General features: G+C 44.1%; 1 protein-coding gene across 10 annotated transcripts in view; it reads left to right on the top strand.

Moving 5' to 3' along the window:
- The window catches only part of TTLL5 (tubulin tyrosine ligase like 5), a 216,119-nt gene that overhangs the window by 12,161 nt on the left and 180,389 nt on the right, over nucleotides 1–23,569 (top strand). For all 10 annotated transcript variants that reach the window (XR_009244284.1, XM_058655595.1, XM_058655600.1 and 7 more), the window contains exons 4-9: nucleotides 4,957–5,039; nucleotides 6,441–6,547; nucleotides 11,336–11,466; nucleotides 16,430–16,512; nucleotides 21,644–21,713; nucleotides 22,494–22,578. Coding sequence is in view for 9 of the 10 variants with exons in the window: in XM_058655595.1 (XP_058511578.1) it covers nucleotides 4,957–5,039; nucleotides 6,441–6,547; nucleotides 11,336–11,466; nucleotides 16,430–16,512; nucleotides 21,644–21,713; nucleotides 22,494–22,578 (559 nt within the window). In the remaining variant the exon portion in view is untranslated. The remainder of the gene's footprint in view (nucleotides 1–4,956; nucleotides 5,040–6,440; nucleotides 6,548–11,335; nucleotides 11,467–16,429; nucleotides 16,513–21,643; nucleotides 21,714–22,493; nucleotides 22,579–23,569) is intronic.

The raw sequence follows: 23,569 nt of genomic DNA, 5'->3' as shown, positions 1-23,569 counted from the left end.
CTTCATGTTATCTAACCTAAAGAACTGAAAAATCTTTGCTAAAAAATGCCCTGTAAATTCAATTCAGGCCAAAATACTTGAGGTGGGTGAAAGCAGTAAGGGTGATAGTATTCCCAAAATGTGCATTTTTAGCTTGCTCATTATACAAGATAATCTATTTATTCTATGGCAATAGAAAGATCCATCTTTTTTTTTTAATAATACTCAATCCTTTTTTAATATCCATTAATGTAGTGATTCCACTTAAGCAATTACTTTTTCTAAAACTCATAAATCTGTTTTGTTTTCTTTACAAATTCCTGTGATTAAAGAAAAACCATTAAGTTTGTCCTCAGATTCTTTGTTTTTGAATATTCTTAATGTTCCCAGGTTCATTGAGGCTCAGTAATTTTCTTTAGCTTCTTTGATGAATAATTTGAAGAACTCGTGCTACTTGCTGCCTTAGTTTTCTGAGTTGCTCAACAGTCACAGTTTGCACTTTTTTTTCGTAGCTCTCTTAAATGGCTGCCGTAAATCTGCTCAGACCATAAGCCTGTGGGTAAATCCTCTCAAGAGCTATGTGTCTAGGCCATCCATCATCTTCTGTTGCTCTTGTAGTGTTAGCTGTCAGACTTGCTTTGTCTGTTTATACATATAATGTTTTGATGAATTCATTGTTCATATATTTGGTAAATAGTGTGACTTCTCATGCTTTTTTGATGGAATGTGTCTTTTTCTCCATCATAAACTCCTCTCCTCCCCATTGTATGTACTTCAAGCATGTAAATAGGATTGTACTTTTTAATGAGAAATTCAATATTTAGCTTACATTTTTTTTGTGGAGTCAGGCAGTATTTTATAATTTGCCTGTGAATATATATTCACTATTTAGTAAGTGTGTGTTTGGGCAGCTTAACAGTGGAGGTTGTATATACAATTGAAATTCTTCAGTGCCAGTATTTAAAAGGTAATTAGCTTCAATAATGTTATTTTTTTCATTTTTAAAATTATTATTGTCGGGCCCGGTGGCGTGGCCTAGCAGCTAAAGTCCTCGCCTTGAATGCCCCGGGATCCCACCACTCTACCTCCTGTGATCCCATGCTGTTGTTGCACCATTGTCTGTACAACGTTTCTCCCACTTCCAGTTTGTGTAGTTCCCAGGATTAGGGAGATACCAGGTGTCTAGGTTATTGGCAATGCTGATCTTGCCAGAACCTGCTGACCATTAGGTCTGAGAGCCACACAGACCTATTTTGAGTTGTCAGATGCCAAAGATCGTATTATTTTCAATGTGGGACCGGTGCAATGTACTGAGCTCAGTGAGTTCGCTCCCAGCTCAGCACATGTGCAGCTCACTGTTGTCCCTGCAGGCTCGAAGCCTTTGCCACACTGTACAGAATTAGGTCTTGGGGCTTCCCAGACGTATTTTGGTTGTAACGTGGTTGCTGGTGGAGTTCTGCCTGCTGGTGCAGTTCAGATCGCTGCTGGCTAAATGCCGCTGGAATGTCTGGTCACTGCAACACCACCCTGTTGTTTTCACTGCTTTCCTGTGGCCCTCAGTCTCCACGTACCCCTCTATCGTCGATCTGTCCTCTCCTGTTTCCAGGAATGTGCCCTCTCTGCTTCACCCTGGCTAATGTTTCTTTATCTGTTTAGACATGTTCTCACCCTATTCTGCCATCTTGATTCTCTCAACAATGTTCTTTAACTCAATGTATCAAAATACTATTTTTTCACATACTATATTTAAAAATCATTGATAAGATATTTTATATCTCATATGTATTTTACGCTTAAAGTACATCTCAGGACTGGTGTTGTGGTGCAGTAAGTTAAGCTGCTGCCTGTGATACCAGCATCCCATGTAGAGCGTGGCATCAAGTCCCAGCTGCTCCACATCCCATTCAACTCCCTGCTAATGCTCCTGGGAAAGTAACTGAGGATGGCTCAAAGGCCTGGGCCCCTGCCACCCACCTGCGAGCCCCAGACTTCAGCCCTGCCAGGCCATGGAATTGAGAGTGGAGCCAGGACTCAGCCCATGCCCTCCGAGAGTGGGCTGTGGATATCCCAAGCAGTGTCTTGGCCTCTGCACCAATGCCCACCGGCCTTCCCTTGTGTTTCTTGTGTTTCCTTTTTGAAAGATGTCCAGTGTATCTGAGTTAAATTATAGTTAGGTGATAGGAATTAAAAGTGGTTGGTTACTACTTAACTGCTTGGTGAGAATCAGATCTGTCACAGAGTGCACTGGTGGTTGTTTTTCTTCTGTATTAGGAGGAATGAAAGATTACTAACACTGTAAGTTAAAGGTATAGTTTCCTATGTTTGGTTCTGTATATTAATAAAAATTATTATACTTTTACTTTCTACAGTATAAAAATTTTAATATGTAGCAACAACTATCCCCCCCCCCCAAAGCTTTATTTGAAAGAGTTCCAGAGAGGGAGGGAGAGAAGGAGAGAAAAAGAGACATTCCGTTCGCTGGTCCACTGCCCAGATGGCCTCAATGGCCAAGACAGAGTCACACTGAAGCCAGGAGCTTTCTTTGGGTCTCCAACTTGAGTTGGAACACAAACTCTTGGGCCATTTTGCGCTACTTCCTAGGCCACGGACAGGAAGGGAGCCTGACTGCAAGTAGAGCAACCAAGCATTCAAATGTTACCCCTGTTGGATGCCCCACGCCACGGGTCGTTGCTTTACCTGCTATGCCTGCAACAACTGTTCGTTGTTCCAAACATTTCATGTGAAAAAAAAAAATCTATCAAGTTGCAGAATACTACAGTGCATACTTGTATCCTTTCCCCTAAATGCACCGGTTATTAATGGTTTGAGTCTTTAAACCATTTGTTAATTCATTCAAGTACTTTACTTCCTGAAACCTTAGAAAGTTTATGAAAACGTAGAAGTGATATTTTAGCATATATGCTGCCAAAGCGAGCACAGAAACATAGAATTAAAAGATAAGTTTATTTTGGCACAAAAAATTTTTGAAATCCGTGATTATGTATCTCCTGAAAGCTAGATTTTCTTATGTGTAACCACAATAATTAGGCATTCGTAAAATATTGTCACCTGACCTACAGCTGTGACAGCAATTCCTGCATTGTTCCAGTTTTGCCCTTTATAGCTCCTTTATTTTGTTTATCTATCTAGGATCCAATCAAAGATTACATTTAGTTGTCATATTTATTTAGTCTACTTTAGTCTACAACCAGTTTCCAGACTTTGTGTGTCACTCATGACACTGATATTTTTAAAGATTCCAGACTAGCTGTTTTGTAGACAGTCTTTATGATGTATTGTTATCCCTGCCTGATGATTTCCATGTGTAGATTCCAGGGTGTTTTGTTTGTTTGTTTGTTTAAGTGTTCAGGACTGTCCCTGGGTGAAGTGCTTTTACAATGTGGCCTTTACAATGTGCTACGTTTGGAAGGGTGTGATGTCATGCATCGTTGGTGATGACAGGTTTGGTCACTAGGTTGTCGCATTGCCGAGCTGTCTCTTCCTGTTGGTTCCAAGCACTCCCTGGAGTGAGATGTTGAGACGTGCATGGTACGTTGTGTTCTCTAGGATGAGTCTCTCACCCATTGGTGTCCCTTGTTTCTTATCTGAGTTAATCTTATGGTTATTGTAAAATGGTTACTTTTCGTTTCTATCTTTCCTTCTACTTTTCTTTGTTGACTTTTCTATAAGTTTTACTTCATGTCGGAGGCAGAATAGTGGTCCCAAAGATGTCTGCTTCCTGATTCCTAGATGATGAATAGGTTACCTTGCCTGGCAAACAGATATTGACCTTGTAGCTGGATTTAAAGTGGCTCAACAATTGACTTTAAGATACCAGAATTACCCCAGTAGGCTTGGTGTAATCACTGTGTAAGAGGAGTCTGAGTGGTGTAATGTGAGGATGATGGCCTTATTGCTGCCTTTGAAGGTGGAGGAAGTAGACCTTAAGCCACAGGCAAGGAATAGGGGTAACCACTAGCAGTTGAAAAAGGGGAGGAAACACGTCTTACCCAGAGCCCACAAAAAGGAACATCTCCCCGCCAGTTCCTGAGCTTGGCCTAGTGAGATTTGTGTTAGACATACACACCTCAGAGCACTAAGATGATGGGTTTGTGTCTAAGCTGCCAGGTGTGGTGATTTGTTACAGCCGCCAAAGATAACCAGTGTACCTGGATTCATGGATTCCGTAAGTGTGTTAGAATCTCCCTTGGTCATTCCTCATTTAGTGTTCAAATTGGCTCTGTCAGTGGCTCCCTCAGGATTTTCTTGTGGCATGTTTTCAGTCTTTGGACATGACAGTATGCTTAGGCCTTCTTCCCTGAATTGGAATCCTCCATGACTTGGAATCAGACATGCACACACACATGCACACACACATACATGTACATATACATGTATACACACACAGATTTATTTATTTGCAAAAGTTCCAGAGAAAGTCCCAGGGTAAGAGAGAGAGAAAATCTTCCATCTGCTGGCTTACTCCCCAGGTGGCCAGGGCTATATCAGACTGAAGCCAGGAGCCAGGAGTTTCCTCCCAGGTCTCCCCTGTTGGTGCAGGGGGCCAGGCACATGGGCCATCCTCCACTGCCTTCCTAGCCATTAGCAGGGAGCTGGACTGGGAGAACAGCCAGAACATGAACTGGCACCTGTACGTGGTGCTTGTGTTGGTGGGTGGTGGCTTTATCTGCTGTGCATGACACTGTCCCCAGAACAAGCATTCTTCAGCAGCTCACAGCACTGCCTCTTGTGTTGTCTCCTAAGTCAGCACAAGTGACTGCCCTTTTCCTCCTGTCATCCACAAGAATCCCAAAGAATCTCAGGCCAAGAACCCTTGGCCCAGCATCATATCCTGCTTATGTATAGTAGTTTGAATGGTGGCAGTATTGGGGAAACAACTCTAGTGTCATAGGGTTTAGTCTCATTTTTACAGTTAGCTTTCTGGTTCCTAAAATTTGATCCTGTGCTTTTCTTTAGAACGTTATCATTTATCTTACAAGATTGTACGGACTGACAGTCGTCTAGTACGCAGCATTCTAACAGCCCATGGATTTCATGAAGTAAGTTGATTTTTGCTATTTCACCCGATCTGCTGAAAGGCTGGAAATCTTAACCACCTATCTGATGCTACCTGTTAGCAAGGTCAGTTTTCAACAACATCTTGGGAACCAGCACACAGTGATGGCGCAGAACTTGGGTTGAATTTCTGAATGGTCTTACCAGTTTCCTCTTACGATACATAGAAGACCTTTTCACAGTTTTGTTTGTTTGTTTTTCTTGTCGTCATTTTCGATTTGAGCTAGAAGCTGAGTTGCCCATAAGGATTTGTTTGATCTCCAAGTAAGATTATCTGATTGCAACAAAAATGGATTTTGTCTAGCTTAAGCCAAAAGGGATTTGTGGAGAAGGTGAGCAGGGGGCAGTTAATAGGCTCAAAGGCATAGCTGCAAAGTTAGGCTTCTGGAAGGAGATCAACTCAGGTAGCCCCAGGGATCTGGGGGCGGGGCCCTTTAGGATCATCATCAGCCACTGGGGGAGGGGGGAGGGTGGGGGTAGCGTGCGAGGTGACTCCATTCGTTGTCCTAATGCCTTTCTCTGCTTGGGGACTTGAGAAGCACATTCTGGAGATAGTAGATTGGCCGACTGCAGGTCATGGTTCAACCTTGTTATGGGAAGAGTTGGGTAGGTGATTGGCAGTGCCTTTAAAATGAAGGGATAAGCCATTGGGACATATCATCGAAGACTGGCAGAAATGCAACAGTTTCTGCTTTAGATCTTTTGAAAGAATTTATCAAGTCTGTTTGTCAGTAGGAGATGTAGTTTTTTTTTTTTAAGATGTATTGACTTATTTTGAAGCAGTTATAGAGAGAAGGGACACACACACACACTCCTTCCTTCTGGTGGTTCACAACCCAGATGAGAATAACAAACAGAACTGGGCCATATTAAAGCCAGGAGACTGCACAGGGTCTCCTACAAGGGTGGCAAGAGCTCTTAGATCTTCTGATGCTTTTCCCAGGCCATTAACAGGGAGCTGGGTCAGAAATGGAGCAGCTGGGACAAAAAATGGCACTTGTGTTGGACACTGTCATCACAGGCAGCAGCAACTTCATGTGCTACGGCACAATTCCAGCCTCTGTAGATGTTTTGACAAAGTTCTGAAACAAGTTTTTGTCTGTCATTTTTGCTGTGTTGTCTGGTCCTTAACATGGCGTCTATCATATTGTAGAAACAGTACATAATTTTTGGATGAATGGACACGTGAGTGCCATATATACATAGAATTTAAACTGTTGCCATGTTTTGTGAAACTCTGCTGTTTTCTCAGCAGGCTCACGTAGTAGCAGGGTCACCTCCAGAAACTGGATCAAAAGCCATTTGACCTTTTCTCCCTTGGCAGTTCCTGGGCAGGGACTCCCTCTGATGTTTCTCTACCTTCCTGTCTTTCTCTCTGCCTTCAGGTTCACCCAAGCAGCACTGACTATAACCTCATGTGGACAGGATCCCATCTGAAGCCCTTCTTACTTCGCACCCTCTCTGAAGCACAAAAGGTCAATCACTTCCCCAGGTAATCGCTCTTATAGCTGCTTCCTCAAATTTAAATGGTTGTAGCCATCAGAGATAATTAAAGTTCTTCAGGAACAGCAGCAACAAAGGCAGTTGTTTCGATGCAGGGCAGCAGTGTGCAAGCTGAGGTGTTCTTCTCCCTGAGTGCGTATAAACACTTGCTGAAGGGGACACAGATGGTTGTGTCATCATTCTTGTCTTACTGTTATTATTTTAATCTGAGAGAGAGAGAACAAGCTTTCTTCTGCTGGCTTACTTCCCAAATGCTCACAATGGCTGGATCTGAACCTCCTGAATCCAAACGCTGGAAACTCAATCCAGGTCTCCCGTGTGAGTGGCAGGAAGCACATCAGTTGACTCAGTGCTTTTATTTATTTCTTTTTAAAAGATTTATCTATTTTTATTGCTAAGTCAGATATATAGAGAAGAGGAGAGACAGAGAGGAAGATTTTCCATCCAGTGATTCATTCCCCAAATGGCCACAGCTGCCCCAATCCAAAGCCAGGAGCTCTTCCAGGTCTCCCACACGGGTGCAGGGTCCCAAGGCTTTGGGCTGTCCTCAGCTGCTTTCCCAGGCCGCAAACAGGGAACTGGAGGGGAAGTGGAACTGCCAGGATTAGAACCGGCACCCATATGGGATCCTGGTGTGTTCAAGGTGAGGACTTTAGCCACTAGGCCACTGCGCCGAGCCCAAGCCAGTGCTTTTAAGGGAGACAGTTTCTGGTTCTCCTTTCACAGTTACTATCTTTCTCCTTTAAAGAAGAATGGTTCACCTAGAATCTTTTCCTTCTACATAAAAATTTAATTGTATTTGAAAGGCAGATTTGTATAGAGAAGGAGAGACAGAAAGATCTTTCATCTTCTGGTTCATTCCCCAAATGGCTACAGTTGCCAAAGCTGAACCAATCTAAAGCCGGGACCAGGAGCCTCTTTCGTGTGTCCTACATGGCTGTAAGGTCCCAAGGCTTTGGGCCATCTCCTGCTGCTTTCCCAGGCCATAAACAGAGAGCTGGATTGGAAGTGGAGTGACTGAGGTACAAACCAGTGGCCCTATGGGAAGCTAACGCCATGAGGTGGAGGATTAGCCTGTTGAGCCGTGTCACTGTGTCTCTCCCCTCCCCCACACACCTAGAATTTTAATCTACTATAATATGCTTGGTTGTAAAAATTTCCACGGTTTCAAAGAAAGGTAGAAAGAAGATTGATATTTTATTGAATTCTAGTGTATGTCATCAAATCATTTTTGTATGATGGTGGTTTCTATTTCTGTGATTTGATTAGAATTAATGAGTGAGGGCCCAGCTTGGTAGCCTACTGGCTAAATTCCTCGCCTTGCATGCCCTGGGATACCATATGGGCATCGATTCATGTCCCAGTGGCCCTGCTTTCCATCCAGCTCCCTGCTTGTGACCTGGGAAAGCAGCTGAGGATGGCCTAAAGCTTTAGGACCCGACACCCAAGTGGGAGACCAAGAATAAGCTCCTGGCTCCTGACGTTGGGTTGGCTCAGCTCAGGCCATTTAGGCCCATATGAGATCCTGGCAGATGCAAGGCAAGGATTTAGCCGCTTGACTATGATGCTGGCCCTTATTTGGTTTTCACAAAATCCATATTCTTCTTGATTGCTCCATTCTACCAGTCAGTGTGTATAAAATCTGGGCCTCATAGTCTCTATTATCAGGTGGTCTCCTTGGTCTTCTTGTGCCTCTACCAGATAATTGTGTATGTTAGTCTTTCTACCAGAACCCAGTTTTATTTTATGTGTGAACTTCACTGGCAGTAAATAATTTAAACATAATTTTCTTCTGTGATGCCTGAAAGATGTGGATTTGATCTTCAAATTGTGTGACTGTTAGCTTGAAACCGATCAGTTGCATCTATTTTAAGTAGATATTGCAAGTGGTCTTTGAAGCAGCCCACACTGGAGTCTGTAATCCTGACTGTGTTGGTCGTATTTTTTTTTTTTTTTTTGGTCGTATGTTATTTATTTCAGTTGTTTTTGGTTTTCCTGGAGGTGCGTAGGAATTCTATCTCAATTTGGAGTCAATAATAGTGAATTTCAGCTTATGTTTTCCTTGTCTACTCTCCCATTGTATTATGCCCATAATTTTGAGAACATTCATAATCAGCTTTCTTCCTGTAATATACTTAGTGGCTTCTTGTGCAATATTCTTCCAGTTTCCATCCAGAGACTCACATGCAAATGAAATTCAGGCACTTTAATTTCCCAGTTAGTATTTTTAACTCTCTTGTAAAACTTTTGTATTTTAAACAAGTGCCAAAATAATGTAGAGAGTGCTTGTCTGTTTACCTGGTTCTCCCAATGTTAATACATGGAGTAACTGAATGTAACTCTCAAAACTATGATTTTTTTTTTTTTTTAAAGATTTTATTATTATTGGAAAGCCGGATATACAGAGAGGAGGAGAGACAGAGAGGAAGATCTTCCATCCGATGTTTCACTCCCCAAGTGAGCCACAACGGGCCGGTGCGCGCCGATCCGAAGCCGGGAACCAGGAACCTCTTCCAGGTCTCCCACGTGGGTGCAGTGTCCCAATGCATTGGGCCGTCCTCTCCTGCTTTCCCAGGCCACAAGCAGGGAGCTGGATGGGAAGTGGAGCTGCCGGGATTAGAACCGGCGCCCATATGGGATCCCAGGGCGTTCAAGGCGAGGACTTTAGCCGCTAGGCCACGCCGCCGGGCCCAAAACTATGATATTAATATTGAGGTTACACTCAGCTGAATTTCTGACTTTATTCTTACTTTGCTAGCTTTTTAATGAATGTTCCTTTTCTGTTTCAGTGTCCAGTCTAGGATCCCACATTGTATTTAGTTGTCACATCTTTTCAGTATCATCTAGTCTGTGATAGTCTCTCAATTTTCCTTAGCATTGCAGCAAAACTTCTGTTCTTATAATAGAAGTTCATTTAAATCAGTTTACAATATTTGTGATATTTCAATTAATTATATACTACTGAGTATTTAAGATGAAAATCAGTCTGCTATATGAGGGGTCTTCAAGTTCATGCAAAACTCATGACAAGACTGTGTATGGATTTCAGAATGTTTTTGCATTGAAATAAACTTACACTGTTTGTTATAACATGTCTGAATATGGTCTAGGTTGAGGCTCTAAGGTGAAGCATCAGTTAGGAAACAGCCCCTGTCCAAGCAACACGAATTCTTTATTTGAATCAAAAACAAGCATCAACTTTATGGTGAAGCTTTGTAAAAACATTATTGCTTTATGAAAAGTTTATGGGGACAATGCCCCCCAAAAGCCAGTAGTTTGTATATGGATAACTTATGTTTTTAAAGATTTGTGTATTTGAGAGGCAGAGTTACAGAGAGAGAGAGAGAGAGACTAAGACAAGTCCATCAGTTCATTTTCCATATGGCTGCAATGGCTAGAGCTGCGCTGGTCCAAAGCCAGGAGAGAGGTTTCTTCTGGATTTCTCAAGTGGGTACAGGGCCCCAAGTACCTGGTCCATCTTCTGCTTCTTTCACAGGCACATTAGCAGACAGCTGGATCAGAAATGCAACAGCTGGGACTAAAACCAGCACCCATATGGGATGTTGAAATCAGAGGCAACAGCTTTACCTGCCACGGCACAACACTGGCCTCATGGAATACTTGTTTTAAGGAGAGATAATAGAGTGTTGAAAATGAAGCCTACTGCAGCAGATCATCTACATCACTTCCAAAGGAAAAGGTCATCTCCTTTGTGCTGTGGTCGAAGGGAACTTGCAGTGGACAGCAGAAACAGGAGCCAATACCGTGGATACCTCAGTTTTGTTCAGCTTTAACAGCTGTGGGCCAAACTGTCCACCTCAGTGATACCCAAATTGGCTGCAAACAAGAGCAAATCCTTCAATGGAAAATTTGCACAAGTGGGATCAAGATTTGTGAAGCATTTCTTGGAAGAATTGGAACAAGAGGTGAAATACGGCTTTACAAGTGCTGTCCTTAAGACGCAGCACAGGGCTCGGCGGCGTGGCCTAGTGGCTAAGGTCCTCGCCTTGATCCCATGTGGCCGCTGGTTCTAATCCCGGCAGCTCCACTTCCTCTCTGTCTCTCCTTCTCTCAGTATATCTGACTTTGTAATAAAAATAAAAAATGAATCTTTAAAAAAAAAAAGATATATATATAAAAAAAAAAGACGCAGCACAATCAAAGCAGTGGCAAGCAGCAGGTGGAAGAGTTCTAGGGAAAGCAGCAGAGACAGGGGAGCGCGGAGAGCCAGGAGCAGTCACATCTGCTAATCACCCAAGTGTCTTGACAAAGTCAAGCAGAGAAAATGCTTGGGGAAGCTTCACCAGAGAGTTCTTATTACAGTTGCTCTTTGTGTTTCATCAAACAGGGCAACTTTTAAAAAATTAATAGGAAATGATTAGATATCACCTTAAATTCTGATTTGGTTCCTTTTGGATTAAACAAACAAACAAAACCCAGAATTTTGAAGGGCACCCATTTTTCTTCAGTTAGTAATGTAAACGGTATTTTGTTAAATTGTCACACCCTTCAGTTCTATAACAGTGGACCAGATGACTGCTGTCATCCCTGAGAAAAAGTGTTTTAGGTATTCCTGAGTAAATCTGGTTAAGGAATCTATTGGATGAAAGTGATTGGTATTACGATTAACAAGGGAATTGACTTGGACGATGTCTTCAGTAACTGCTCTGGGACTGTGAACTCTTAAGAATGTAATAATAGGAAAACCTCTGAGCTGTAATTTACTGAAATGGAAGGTTTTTTTTGTTGTTACTGTTCATTTTTTATTCTTTTTAAGGTCTTACGAACTAACCCGGAAGGACCGATTATACAAAAACATAATTCGAATGCAGCACACACATGGATTCAAGGCTTTCCACATCCTCCCGCAGACCTTCCTCCTGCCAGCTGAGTACGCGGAATTCTGTAGTAAGTGCTTGGCTGGGAATGCCCCAGTCCCTGGCACCTGAACTTGAGGCAGGTGCACCCCAGCATCTGCTTCAAGTTAACCATTCAATTGGTGCTTCTCATTTCCTTTAAGAATTTTTTTTTTTTTTTAGTTCTGTAGTGAAATAATTGCAGAGATAACTTTGAGTCTGTTTTATTTATTTATTTAAAAAAGATTTATAAATTTATTTTTATTGAAAAGTGAGATTTACAGAGAGAAGGAGATACAGAGAAAAAGATCTTCCATCTGCTGGTTCATTTCCCAAGTGGCTGCAAAGGCTGAACCTGACTAGGAGCCAGTAACTTCCTCCAGGTCCCCCATGCAGACACAAGGTCCCAAGGCTTTGGGCCATCCTCAGCTTCTTTCCTATGCCACAAGCAGGGGGCTGGAAGGGAAGCAGGGTCACTGGGACATGGACTGGTGCCCATATGGGATCCTGGCGCACGTAAGACGAGGACTTTAGCCACTAGGCTACTGTGCTGGGCCCATTGTTAGGGTTTAAAGGTACCAGTAAGCTATGCGCTGTTTGCTTTGAATTCAGAATGATCAGTAAGTACACATGGGAACCAAATAGGAATTTGCCTTTCAGCTCTGTTGCTGAGAAGATGTCAGAAAAGCGTATGGCATAGGTCTAGATCTAGGTCTAAAACTGAATGCTTCTATTTTTTAATTTAAAGATTTATGTATTTATTTGAAATGCAAAGTGATAGGCATAGAGGGTGAGACAGAGAGGGTCCATCTACTGATTCACTGCAAATTCCTGCACTAGCAGAGGCTTGGCCAAGTTGAATCTAGGGACCATGTCTTCCACTTGAGTACTGGGCCATCTTCTGCTTCTTTCCTGCATATTAGCACGAAGCCAGATTGGAGGCCGAGTAGCCAGAACTTAAGCTGGCACTTTGGTATGGGATGCAAGCTCTACAAGCAGTCGGTCAACCAGCTGCTCCACCATGCCAGTTGCTGGCTCCTTGCTCTACTTGAAGAGAAGCTTGTAGAGACCCATCCCAGAGACGACTGTCAGGAATGTGGAAGCCTGATGCTCCCTTGACTGCTCAGAGTGTTGGGAAGGGGATCCACACACAGGACTGTCTAGGCTCTAGACCGTGGCCAGTTGCAGGGTTGAGTTGAAATGAAGAACCCATGAGTGTCCTGCCAATCCCAGTCCTTTGTTTCCACGGGCAGCCTTCTTGGGAGCAGGAGAGGGAGTCAGCGAGTAGTTTGGGGTGGCACCAGCATTATTGAAGAGTAGTTTTTCCATGGAAATGTGTTCTCTGTGGCTGTCTCCTGTTATAAGACTGAGAAGTGATCCTAAGATCCAGGCAGTCTGATGCCAGTTCAGTGCAGATGACGATTTCTAAGCCATCAGTAAATTTATAGGATCATTATTTAGGTTGTAAGAGATCTTAGCTGTCAGACTAATCCTCCCACTTATTGTTTAGTTACTCGAAAGAGTTGCAGAGAGAGAGAAACATAAAGAGGAAGAGACAGAGGGAGAGAGACCATTCTAGCTGCAGGTTCTCTTTCCAAATGGTTGCACTAGCCAGAGCTGGGCTGATCAGAAGCCAGGAGCCAGGATCTCCGTGTGAGTGGTAGGGACAAGCACTTGGGCATCTTCTTCAGCATTCCCAAGATGCATTAGCAGGAAACTGGATCAGAAGTAGAGCAGCCAGGACTGGAACTAAGTAATGGCCTAATCTGCTGTGCCACAACGCTGGCCCGTTAAAGCCCTGATTTTAAAGATGGAAATAGATGGTATAAGCAAATCTCGTGCAGTGTCATATATTTGAAAAGCTAGAGTTAGAACTCATCTCAGTACTCCCAATCCCGTGCTCTTTCTCTTGGACTGAGCATGCTGCCACTTGTGAGTTGAGAGGTCGTGGGCAGTGTTAGAGAACCTGCTGGGTGAAGGTGATCCTGTAGGCACCTCTGCTCTGCCCTGATTCTTCTTGCTTCCTGCCCACAGTTTCAGGACTCATGAAAGAAAGTGATCCTTACTACATATCACTCTCCACATGACCACAACCCGTTGTGACTGGGCTGAGCCAAAGACAGGGCCCACTCCATCCCCAGACTCTCCAGTACGCAAGTACTTGGGTGGTAGGAGCCCAAGTGTTTGAATTATCACTTGTTCCCTCCCAGAGAACACATTAGCAGGAAACTGGAATTGACAGTGGATCTGAAACTTAAACTCAGGCACTCTGATAACATGGTGTGGATTTCCCACATTTTAGCCACTGCAGCAAATGTCCATCCTACTCAAAGAGCTTTTTTTTTTGGAGAATTTTCAATGGCATATGAGATTGGGCACATTTAGAGTGGTATAACCATATGGTGGGGTGCGGGGTGTAGGGAAGGGAGAGGGAGAAAAAGGTCAGATTTTAATCTGGTTCACTCGCCAAGTGTCTCTAACAGCCAGCTCTGGAACAGGCCAAAGGTAGCAACTCCATCTGACCTCCTGCATGGATAACAGGGTCTGATACCTGGGCCATTATCTCTGCCTTCCAAGGAACAAAAACAGGAAGCAGGATTGGAAGAGGCAGAAGTGGGACTAGAACTGTAGTGGTGGCATAACCTGTGTTTTGCTGCAGTGTCAGCTTTGTAAAGGCTTTTTGTTTTGTTTTGTTTTTCTTTCATTCTAATAAGTTGCAGCAAGGGAGAAGGCAGAGAAAGCTGGGAAAGAATGGACAAAGATTTTCTTTTTCTCTTCCTGGCAAATGCTTTGTGACATTGACAAAGTCAGGTTCCTGTTGGGAGGTCATGAAAAGACTGGCCTATACCAGAGTGAGAGGAAAGAAGAGGAGGTAGCAGTTGCCAGCAAGTTATCCAAGGAGAGGAGCTGAGCCAGGATTGTTCCTGTTGAAGGCCTGCTGGTGGGAATCCAAGTTTGGGGTTGGTAGGGGAGAGTTGGTGTTTTTATTCTGGGGAGGAAAGAAAGTGGCAGCACCTACAGGTGGGAGTACTGGCCTCTTAATCACTTAATCAGGAATGAGAGGAAACTTCACTGCATTTATATTGTTGTGTTCTTGACAAAATAGTGTGAATATCCAGGTGCCTAGCAACCTAGGCACTGAGGAATAAGGAAGTCTTTTGCTGTGATCTCAGAAACATTTATGTTTGCTGAGCTCCCCATATACATCTGTGTTCCTCTTTCTTTATTTTTTATTTTTTATGTTTTTAATTTTTTATTGGAGAGTGAGATACATAGAAAGAAAGAGAATCAGAGAGGAAGATCTTCCATATGCTAGTTCACTCCCCAAGTGACTGCAATGGCCAGAACTGAGCCAATCTGAAGCCAGGAGCCAGGAAATTCTTCCGGGTCTCCCACGTGGGTGCAGGATCCCAAAGCTTTGGGCTGTCCTCAGCTGCTTTCCCAGGCCACAGGCAGGGAGCTGGAAGGGAAGTGGAGCAGCTGGGGTACAAACTGGCACCCATATGAGATCCTGGTGGATGCAAGGCAAGGAGTTTAACCACTACACTACCTGTGTTTTCAAGTTTTTTTTAAATTATTGTTTTAAAAAATGCTTTATTGAAAAGCACATTCTCTCTCCCTCTCTCACTCTCTCTACCTCTCTCTCATACACATACACACACACACACAGAGGAAGATTGACCCAAATGGCTACAGTGGTTCAGGGTTGGCCATTTTGAAGCTGGAAGTCTGAAAGTCCAACCTGGTCTCCCATATGGGTCAAAAGAATTCAAGTACTTGAGCCATCAGCTGACCTCCCTGAACGGAGGGCAGGACCTTCTGCTGCTTTGCAGGTGCATTAGCAAGGAGCTGGATTGGATACAGGTTAGCTTGGGTTCCTGCTGTTACTCTTATGTGGGATACAGTCATTGTAGGAAGTGACTTACTTAACTGTGCACCACAGTGCTGGCCTCCTCCTATATTTATTTTTTTTAAAGATTACTTTTTAATTTAAAAAATTTATTTGAAAGACAGAAAAACATGCATCTTCCATGCATTGATTCACTTCCCAGATGCTTGCAGCAGCCAGAATACTGAAGCCATGTGTCTGAAACGATGGGTGGCAGGGACCCCAGTACTTCAGCCATCACCTGTCGCCTCCCAGGGTACAGATTAGCAGGAAGCTGGATCAGCAGCTGAGTAGCTGGGACTAGGATTGAGCACTCGGATCTGGGATGCAGCCATCTCATGCAAGGCGTGTCTTAACTGCTGTACCAAACACACATACCTGTCTATTTTTTTTTAGAGGAGGAAAAGAACAAATAAATAAATAAATATGTGAACTTTAGATTTTCCTCTTTCTCCCCTGCTTTGAGATATAACCACTGCCACTACCTGAGGTGTTTGATCAGACTGAGAGTGAATTGCGAGTTGACCTCCCTGAAGTGGAGGGCAGGACCCTCCTCTCCCCGGAGCACCTGGAAGGCTTTGCACATCATCCTGGTAGCTGTCTGGCTTTTGTTCTCGGGATCCATTGTGAAGCTGAACCCGGGGAAGTACAGAGGCAAATGACACCTATTGCTTGGATTCGTCTTCCTCTCTCCTTGTGCTGTGCTGGGTTTCAGGCAGTTGTGTTCTTCTAAGCTGAGGAAAGTAAGTATAGTTGGAGGTCTAGCTTTGCACTGCTTGCTTGAGGTTCTATAGGTAACCCAAGTGAAGATTTCAAAGATGCTTCATTTGCATCCTGTTGTTCAGCAGAGTGGGGAAAGGGTGGAAGAAGTCACTCTACATGATTTACTGTTTTCTTTCCTCCTCCTCAGTCTCCTCCTCTTTATCTCAAACCCTCCCACCCTGTGTTTATTTTTAAGCCTCATCTGAATACACAGGTAATTCCAGTTGCTGCACTCCATTTAGAAACTTGAAAGATTCATTTAGCACCCCTGTTAGATAACCAGTGTTGGAATGGTACGTAATAAACTCACGTTTTTTTCTTTGTTTCTCTCACTTTCTTTTTTGTCTCCCAATGTTATGAGCAGATTCATATTCAAAGGACCGGGGACCTTGGATAGTAAAACCAGTGGCCTCTTCCAGGGGCCGGGGCGTCTACCTGATCAACAATGTGAGTACATGGCTGAGGATGAACCTGCCACGCATGTGGTTTCTTTCTATTAAGAGCAGGTGCTCCCTTCTGAACTCTGCACTCGCAACTCTGCACTGCATGTGGAGGTCACATGCAAGTTTGCTGTTATTCAGCTTACCAGCCCTGTCAACAGTTAGCACCCTAACCCTAGAGCGACAACATTACTGGATCACATTTGAGGGGAGGGAGGCCTTTTGAGTCAGCAGGAAGGAGGGACTTTCCCTGCCTTCAACCTATTGTCATATTAATTCCTTAGCAGGAAGTGTTGATTGGCAGCCCATCCGTCTCCAGGTTGCCAAGCAAATTAACCTTCATTTGGTGAAGTGACCTTGCTGCTGCTGCTGCCACATTTCTATCTCCGTCCTTCCTTCTGCTCCATTTCCTAATCTTCTGTTTTCAAAAGCTGCCAATACCTTGGTAGTTTGCAGAATTCTTATTAAAAGTTTTTTTAAATTTTAAAAAAATTTTTAAAGATTTATTTATTTATTTTTTATTGGAAAAGGACTGATAGAGGTCTTCCATCTGCTGATTCACCCCCAAATAGCCGCACTAACCAGAGCTGAGCTGATTCAAAGCCAGTAGCTGGGATCCTCTTTTGGGTCTCCCACATGATTGCAGGGTTCCAAGGGCTTGAGCCATCCTTGACTGCTTTCCCAGGCCACAGGTAGGTTGCTGGATGGGAAGTAGAGCAAGCCAGGACATGGGATCCTGGTGCTTGCAACTGGACTATTACTCCATTGAGTTATCTTACCCACCCCTACCTCTTTCTGAAGTTGATTTTAAATGGAATAGGTGTACACTGTGAAGAAAATCAAATCCAAACTCTAGTCCCAGTCTAGAGTTGAAACAGTTTGACAAGCTCTGCCCCCAGAGCACCATCCTTAGGTTTGCAAGGCAGCTAAGAGTGTTGGGGAGGCTGCTGGTGGGTTAGTCACCTGGTTCTCGCCCCTGGGCTCAGCCGTGGGCTTTGTGTTAGTGGCCTGTGCAGTCTGGCAGTGGCCCCCTTGGGATGCCTGCTGTCACTGCTGAGGTTTGGGGCTCGGGTTTGCTCTGCTCTGCTTTGCTCATTCTGATTCCATCTGCTTTCTGTCTTTCAAGATTTCCTTAAAGTGTTGGTCTGTTCTGGCTCCTTTTACTTAAAAATTTTTTGAGCTTTGTTATCATTTTGTTCCTTTGAAAAACTCTTTTCCATCCTTCCACTGGCATTTGGGGAGGGCAGGGAAAGTAGATCTGTGTGCCTGTGGCCAGCACTGCATCTGAAATTCCCCAGTTATCTTTTCACATTGAGGTATTTCCTACATATGCAGAAACGAACTTTCGGCGGGGGCAGGGGGGTGTCCTTTCACATTGGAATTTCCTTAAATTCAGTCTGGACTTGAAATGGTCTGGTAAACAACAAGGACCAGGCCTTTTCATCCTAAATAAACATAGGGCCTGGCCTGATACAGCAACTACTGCAGCAGCCTCAGGTCCACCAGACCTGTTACCTGGGGCCCTCTGGAGGCCTGCCCCTGCTCTCCCATGGCACAAGGCTGCCAGTGCGCCCTGCTTCACTCTCTTCCCTGGGCTGTGCTCTGACCTCGGCATGGCAGCTGCTGCAGCCCAGCCTTGCCTTGAGCCCTGTGCCAGGAGCCCCAGTGTTGTTTGAATCTTGGAGACGGCACTCACTTGGGTTCTTTAGCTGCCAGATGGAACTGCGATGGAAAGTGAACCATTGTACACGTTTGCTTTGTATTTTCTTAGACATGAGTCAAACAGAGTAGGATCTATTCCCACTTCATCTGGACAGTTTTCTCTCTTGGAATGCTCGCTGGTCCTCATGATTTGCTGTTTGAAAGCGAACATCCCAAAGGGCAGGAAAGTGAAATTTTCCTTGGTGGAGCTGAGAACCTGGAGCCCTGGCTCCTCACCGGGGCACTGGGTGTCCAGGGCGTCTCAGAAAGGCGGCGACTTGTCTTTGCAGAATACACATTGGCAAGCTGTGTAAGACTGTCTTTCTTCTGCCTTTCTTGTGCTGAATCCCTTAAACCCACCCCCAACCACCCCCAGTAGATCGGAGTAGTTGGAAGGACCTTTGCCTCCCCCTGCTCCCTTCCCATGAAGCCCTGGAATGAATCTGCTTTTTTTTTAAGGTATTTAGTAGAGGTGCCAGACAGAAGCCTGGGAAGATGCCAACAGACAGGAGGGGAGCTGGCAGCATGTGAACATAATGGGCAAATATTCCCTTTCACCCCAAAATGAATTCTATCACCTTTTACCGAGACTTACAAACGGTGTAGTTAATACTTGTCTCTCTCTCTCTCCCTACACAGAAGGCCTAACCATCCCCTCTTTTCCATACCTGGCTCCTTTCCCATGGAATATGTGACCCATTAGCCAACTGGATGAAGTAACTCTTTCCATGGCTGCTGCCTGCTTTCATAGTTGAGGAGGAGGGAGGGAGCAAGAGCTCAGGCAGGGGTCTGTGAGCAGAACCCGCCACGAGTGGGTGCGGGACTCTGGCAGGGGGCCGGAATGAAGAGTGAGGGCCAAATGAAAACATCTTCCCCTGCCTTCCTGCTGCAGTGGGAGGGCCTCTCATTAACACCTCACTAGAATAGTTGGAACTTTTCAGACCATATCCCCCAAAGCAATGTTTAGCATTACAGGACCAAGGTAAAGGATTGCAGAAAGAACCCAAGTGTCTGTGACACCGCAAGGAGAAGTGTGCATCCCAGGAATGGGAGCTGTTCTGTTGCTGCCTAACATGGCTTCTTCCAGGTGCATTCTTAAACTCTAGAATGTGACCAAAGATAGCAAAGCTGTGTAGGCTGCAGTTCCTATAGTAAGCGTGACCAAATGCCGTGTTTTCCCAGTTTAGTGCATTCATATTGAGGAGGGGGAAGATCTGGTGTTCTCTGAGTGAAGTATGAGTTGGATTATGGAAGTCAAGTTCAGTCATCCTTGTCTCACCTATTCTCTGCGTTACATATAGTTGTCCAGATGCTCCTAGAGTTAGGGACTAAATGGTAAAGTTGTAGAAGAAAAGGACACTTTGGGCTGTACATTTGTGATATATGTAGAAAAGGGAGTTAAAGACCGGTAATGTTACCTACATAATGGGTTTATGTTGTGCACCCTGAAAGGACAAGTGTGTGCAATGAGGAAGAGAAGAGAGGAAACGCTCCTGGGCCTTTCGTGTCTCATGGGATGGGAACAGCTCCCAGAGTCTTCTCTGGCTCCCAGGAAAGTTGAGTGATCATCTGTGTCTGTTGCAGGCCATAGGCCTTACTCAGTAGAAAAAGGCTGCAGTTGTTTAATTTAGCTTAGTGCTATGTTCAGGGATTGCACAATTCTTACCCACTAAGCCGACTCAGAGAGTGGTTGTACGTGCCATCATGAAGTGGACGAGAGCCAGGTGTGGATGTGGATGGCTGCATCCATTGGCGATGAATCAGTTCTGATGCATGATGTCCATAAGATGCATCAAGATGGGTTATTAAAGTCGTGTTCTGATGGGGAGATAGCAGTAGCAGAAAGTGAGAGGGACATCTTCGTTACCCTGATTTTATTACCTGTTCATTGTGCGGGTGGATGGTGTTGTGGTCACAGATTATCCTTATTTTAGGGACAGCCATAATGCATTTAGGAAATGCATTGTCACAAAATCAAGCTTTCTAATTTGGAGGACAATTCTAGATTAGTGTATAGGAGAGGTATGAGTAGAAAGAGAAGCCTGAAAGAGAAGCCTCTGGGGTCCAGGGCTGCTGTTGGCTGTGTGATTTGGAGCAAATTTCTAACCCTCTCTAATTCTTCCCTCATCTCTAGAATGGGTATAGTGATTTACCTGACCTACGTAGTGGGTAAAAATTAAATAGTACTTGGTGTAAATGTCAAAGGGAAGATGGCATATCTTAACTGTTCAGTGCATTTAGTAGATTTTCGTTGTTTCTGTAATTGTGAATGGGTATTTCTGTTGCTGTTAGTGTAGCTGTTCCATTCGTAATTATTGCCATTGTCATTTCCCATTAGGAGCCCTTTATCCCACAGGGACTGTGATGACAGAGCTGATCGCTTTGTCTTAATCTAATCACACAAGGAATTGTTCTATTTCAGATACTTTACTGTTACTGTTTCATCTGTAAACCCCCCCCCCCCCCCAGTGGCTTTCTGCTTCCTACCATGTTAGACCTAAGCCCCCCTCATGGAGGATCCAGTCCCTTTGCCATTGGGTTCCCTCCTACCTTTCCTTGTTCCTCATCCAGACTTGAGTTCCTGGCCCCTGAATCTGCCTTGCCTTTATTCTGGACGTGACCTTTCCATGCTGGCCTTTCCCAACTCTCACACTTGATGGGTTTCCACGCTTGCCTCCCCCTCCACCTGCTCTTCCAGGGTGAGTCTTCTCACCGGTCACAGTGACTGGTCCGCACTTTCACCATACTATTCCTTTCTGACTCGCCATTCTACCTGAATTGCCAACTGTTTGGAGGTGGGGAGCAGATGATCTTGATTCCTGTGAGAGCAGAGATCGAATCTGCGCTCTTGCTCCCTGTACCCCAGCACCTTACACTCTGTACTCACAGTTTATGGGAATGCAACTTTCGCTTCTGCTTGAAGAAATCTTGGGAAGATCTAATTCAGTCTTCCTACACAACTGCCTTACTAAGAGGTCTCGAATGAACTGATCAAACATCCTCCCATATCACAGAGGCTGTGCTGGGTTCTTTTGTGGATCAGACAGTTCTCCAAACAATGTGAGGAAAGCCTTTATTTACGAAGCGTGGTAGTGCTGCTAAATTCCTATATTATCCTTAATATTTGGGAGAAAGCAAGTTTTTATGTATTTACTTAAGTAGCTCTTATTTTCTTGACTTGTAATTATCCAACCTCGTGAGTTTTCAAAGCCGTTTGGACTGTACTTATTATGTGAGAGATGCTATGTAAATTTATTTTCTCCCCATTGTAATTGGATACCCATGGTGTTTATGGAAGTGATATGTTAACATGACTAACTGGACATATTGATACCTTGGAGGAAAATTTGCCTGAGGTTTTAGTTTTCCACATTGTTGTTTCTTAAAAGATTAAGAATTTTGCCTGTCTACCCTTTCTTTCTTTCTCTGTTCGATAGCCAAACCAGATTTCCCTGGAAGAGAATATTCTGGTCTCCCGTTACATTAGCAACCCCCTGCTTATAGATGGTGAGTTGTAATTATGGGCTATATTTTTGTTAAACTTTTTAACCTTTCCACACAGTCTCCTCTTGTAAATCTTCATTAAACTTGTCTGCAGTTCTTGGAAGCTATGGCTGCTGCAGAGGTGAGGCTGGTTCCTTCCCTACCTCGGGGGGAATGACACGCAGATTGAGCATCCCTAGTGCTCAAATCCAGAGTGCTCCCAAACCAAAATGCTCAGAGAGCTGACATTGTGCCACAGGTAGAACATTGCATGTCTGACTCCATGCAGGGAGTCCCAGAAAAAACACAGGCTCAATGAAAATTATATAACAGTGTCCTTAGACTGTGGGGAGGATGTATATGGAACAGGAATGAATTTTGTGTTTAGATCTGAGGTCTCCTCCTGTATCTTGCTATATGTGGGTAGATAACTCCAAAGCCTGAAAAAACAAAAATAAAACAAACAGATTAAAAAAACCCCTTGTGGTCCCAAGCATCTTAGATAGGAGAACTCAGCCTTAGCATAAGAGTGCTTTATTGGCTGCACAGGAATTGGTATCTTTGTGAATGCTGTCCAGGATACATATAATAATACTTTATATAATACACGTTGTATGTACATTATCATATAAGGCACACTGTATCATACACTGTAACTGTCCTAACAGGGTGGGCATTGTGTGTCTCTTGCAGAGAGGGACTTTTTTTTTCTTTGCTGTGTCTTAGTTATGTTGCCCTGCCCCTCTGCAACAGAAAACAAATGCACTTAGTTTTTGCTGTGATGCTAAACCATTTTTTTTCCAGAATTCAAGTTTGACGTGCGCCTGTACGTGCTCGTGACTTCCTATGACCCTCTTGTCATCTATCTCTACGAAGAAGGACTGGCTCGGTAAGAGAGAGTGTTCTGGGTAGAGGGGACAGGGTGCTGTGTTAGAGTGGACACTTGAAGCCTGCTCAGCTCAGAGGTGTTTTGGTTTTGTTAGGTCGAGAGGCTATTGAAGGCTCAGCTGAACTCCAGATGACAGAAAGCAAGCTTGTAGGCTGTACAGCGTCATTTGCGTATACACACTTGTGTGTCAGCACCCCTTTCCCAGCGGGGTCTAGGATCACAGTAGCTGCTGTCTTCCTGGGATGATGACAGTTGTTACAAAGACCTAAGTCGTTAAGCCATTATTTGTTTTGTTGTTGTTGTGGGTGTGTGTGTATATATATATATATATTTTTTTTTTTGGTTCTGTTTTGTTTCATTAGAGCATCTGTAGCAGGAACACTGAATATTCCACACTTATTTACCAAGTTATATACCGAGTGTTTTATTTTCATCCTCATAGCTGATACAAGACTGCGCTTAAGGCTCCTGAGACGTAGAAGGGAGGAGATCCTCCGTCCAGTGCATCAGGGATTTGAACTCCTGGATCTAACCATTTCATGCACTCTCATATTTAGAGGATATTGGCTACTTTTTAAATTTTTTCTTTCTTTTTTTTTAAGATTTATTTATTTATTTTTATTATGAAGTCAGATATACAGAGAGAAGGAGAGACAGAGAGGAAGATCTTCCGTCTAATGATTCATTCCCCAAGTGAGCACAATGGCTGGTGCTGTGCCGATCCGAAGCCGGGAACCAGGAACCTCTTCCAGGTCTCCCATGCGGGTGCAGGGTCCCACGGCCTTGGGCCGTCCTCAACTGCTTTCCCAGGCCACAAGCAGGGAACTGGATGGGAAGTGGAGCTGCCAGGATTAGAACCAGCGCCCATATGGGATCCTGGCGTGTTCAAGATGAGGACTTTAGCTGCTAGGCCACGCTGCCGGGCCCTACTTTTTTATTTCTTAGTTTATAAGTTACATACTTTCCAGTGGCCATTTAAACTTTTGTTTTT

Source organism: Ochotona princeps, chromosome 26 (genome assembly GCF_030435755.1).
Source record: "Ochotona princeps isolate mOchPri1 chromosome 26, mOchPri1.hap1, whole genome shotgun sequence".
In the NCBI taxonomy this organism is placed as follows: domain Eukaryota; kingdom Metazoa; phylum Chordata; class Mammalia; order Lagomorpha; family Ochotonidae; genus Ochotona; species Ochotona princeps.
This window is presented reverse-complemented; position numbering and strand designations above follow the sequence as displayed.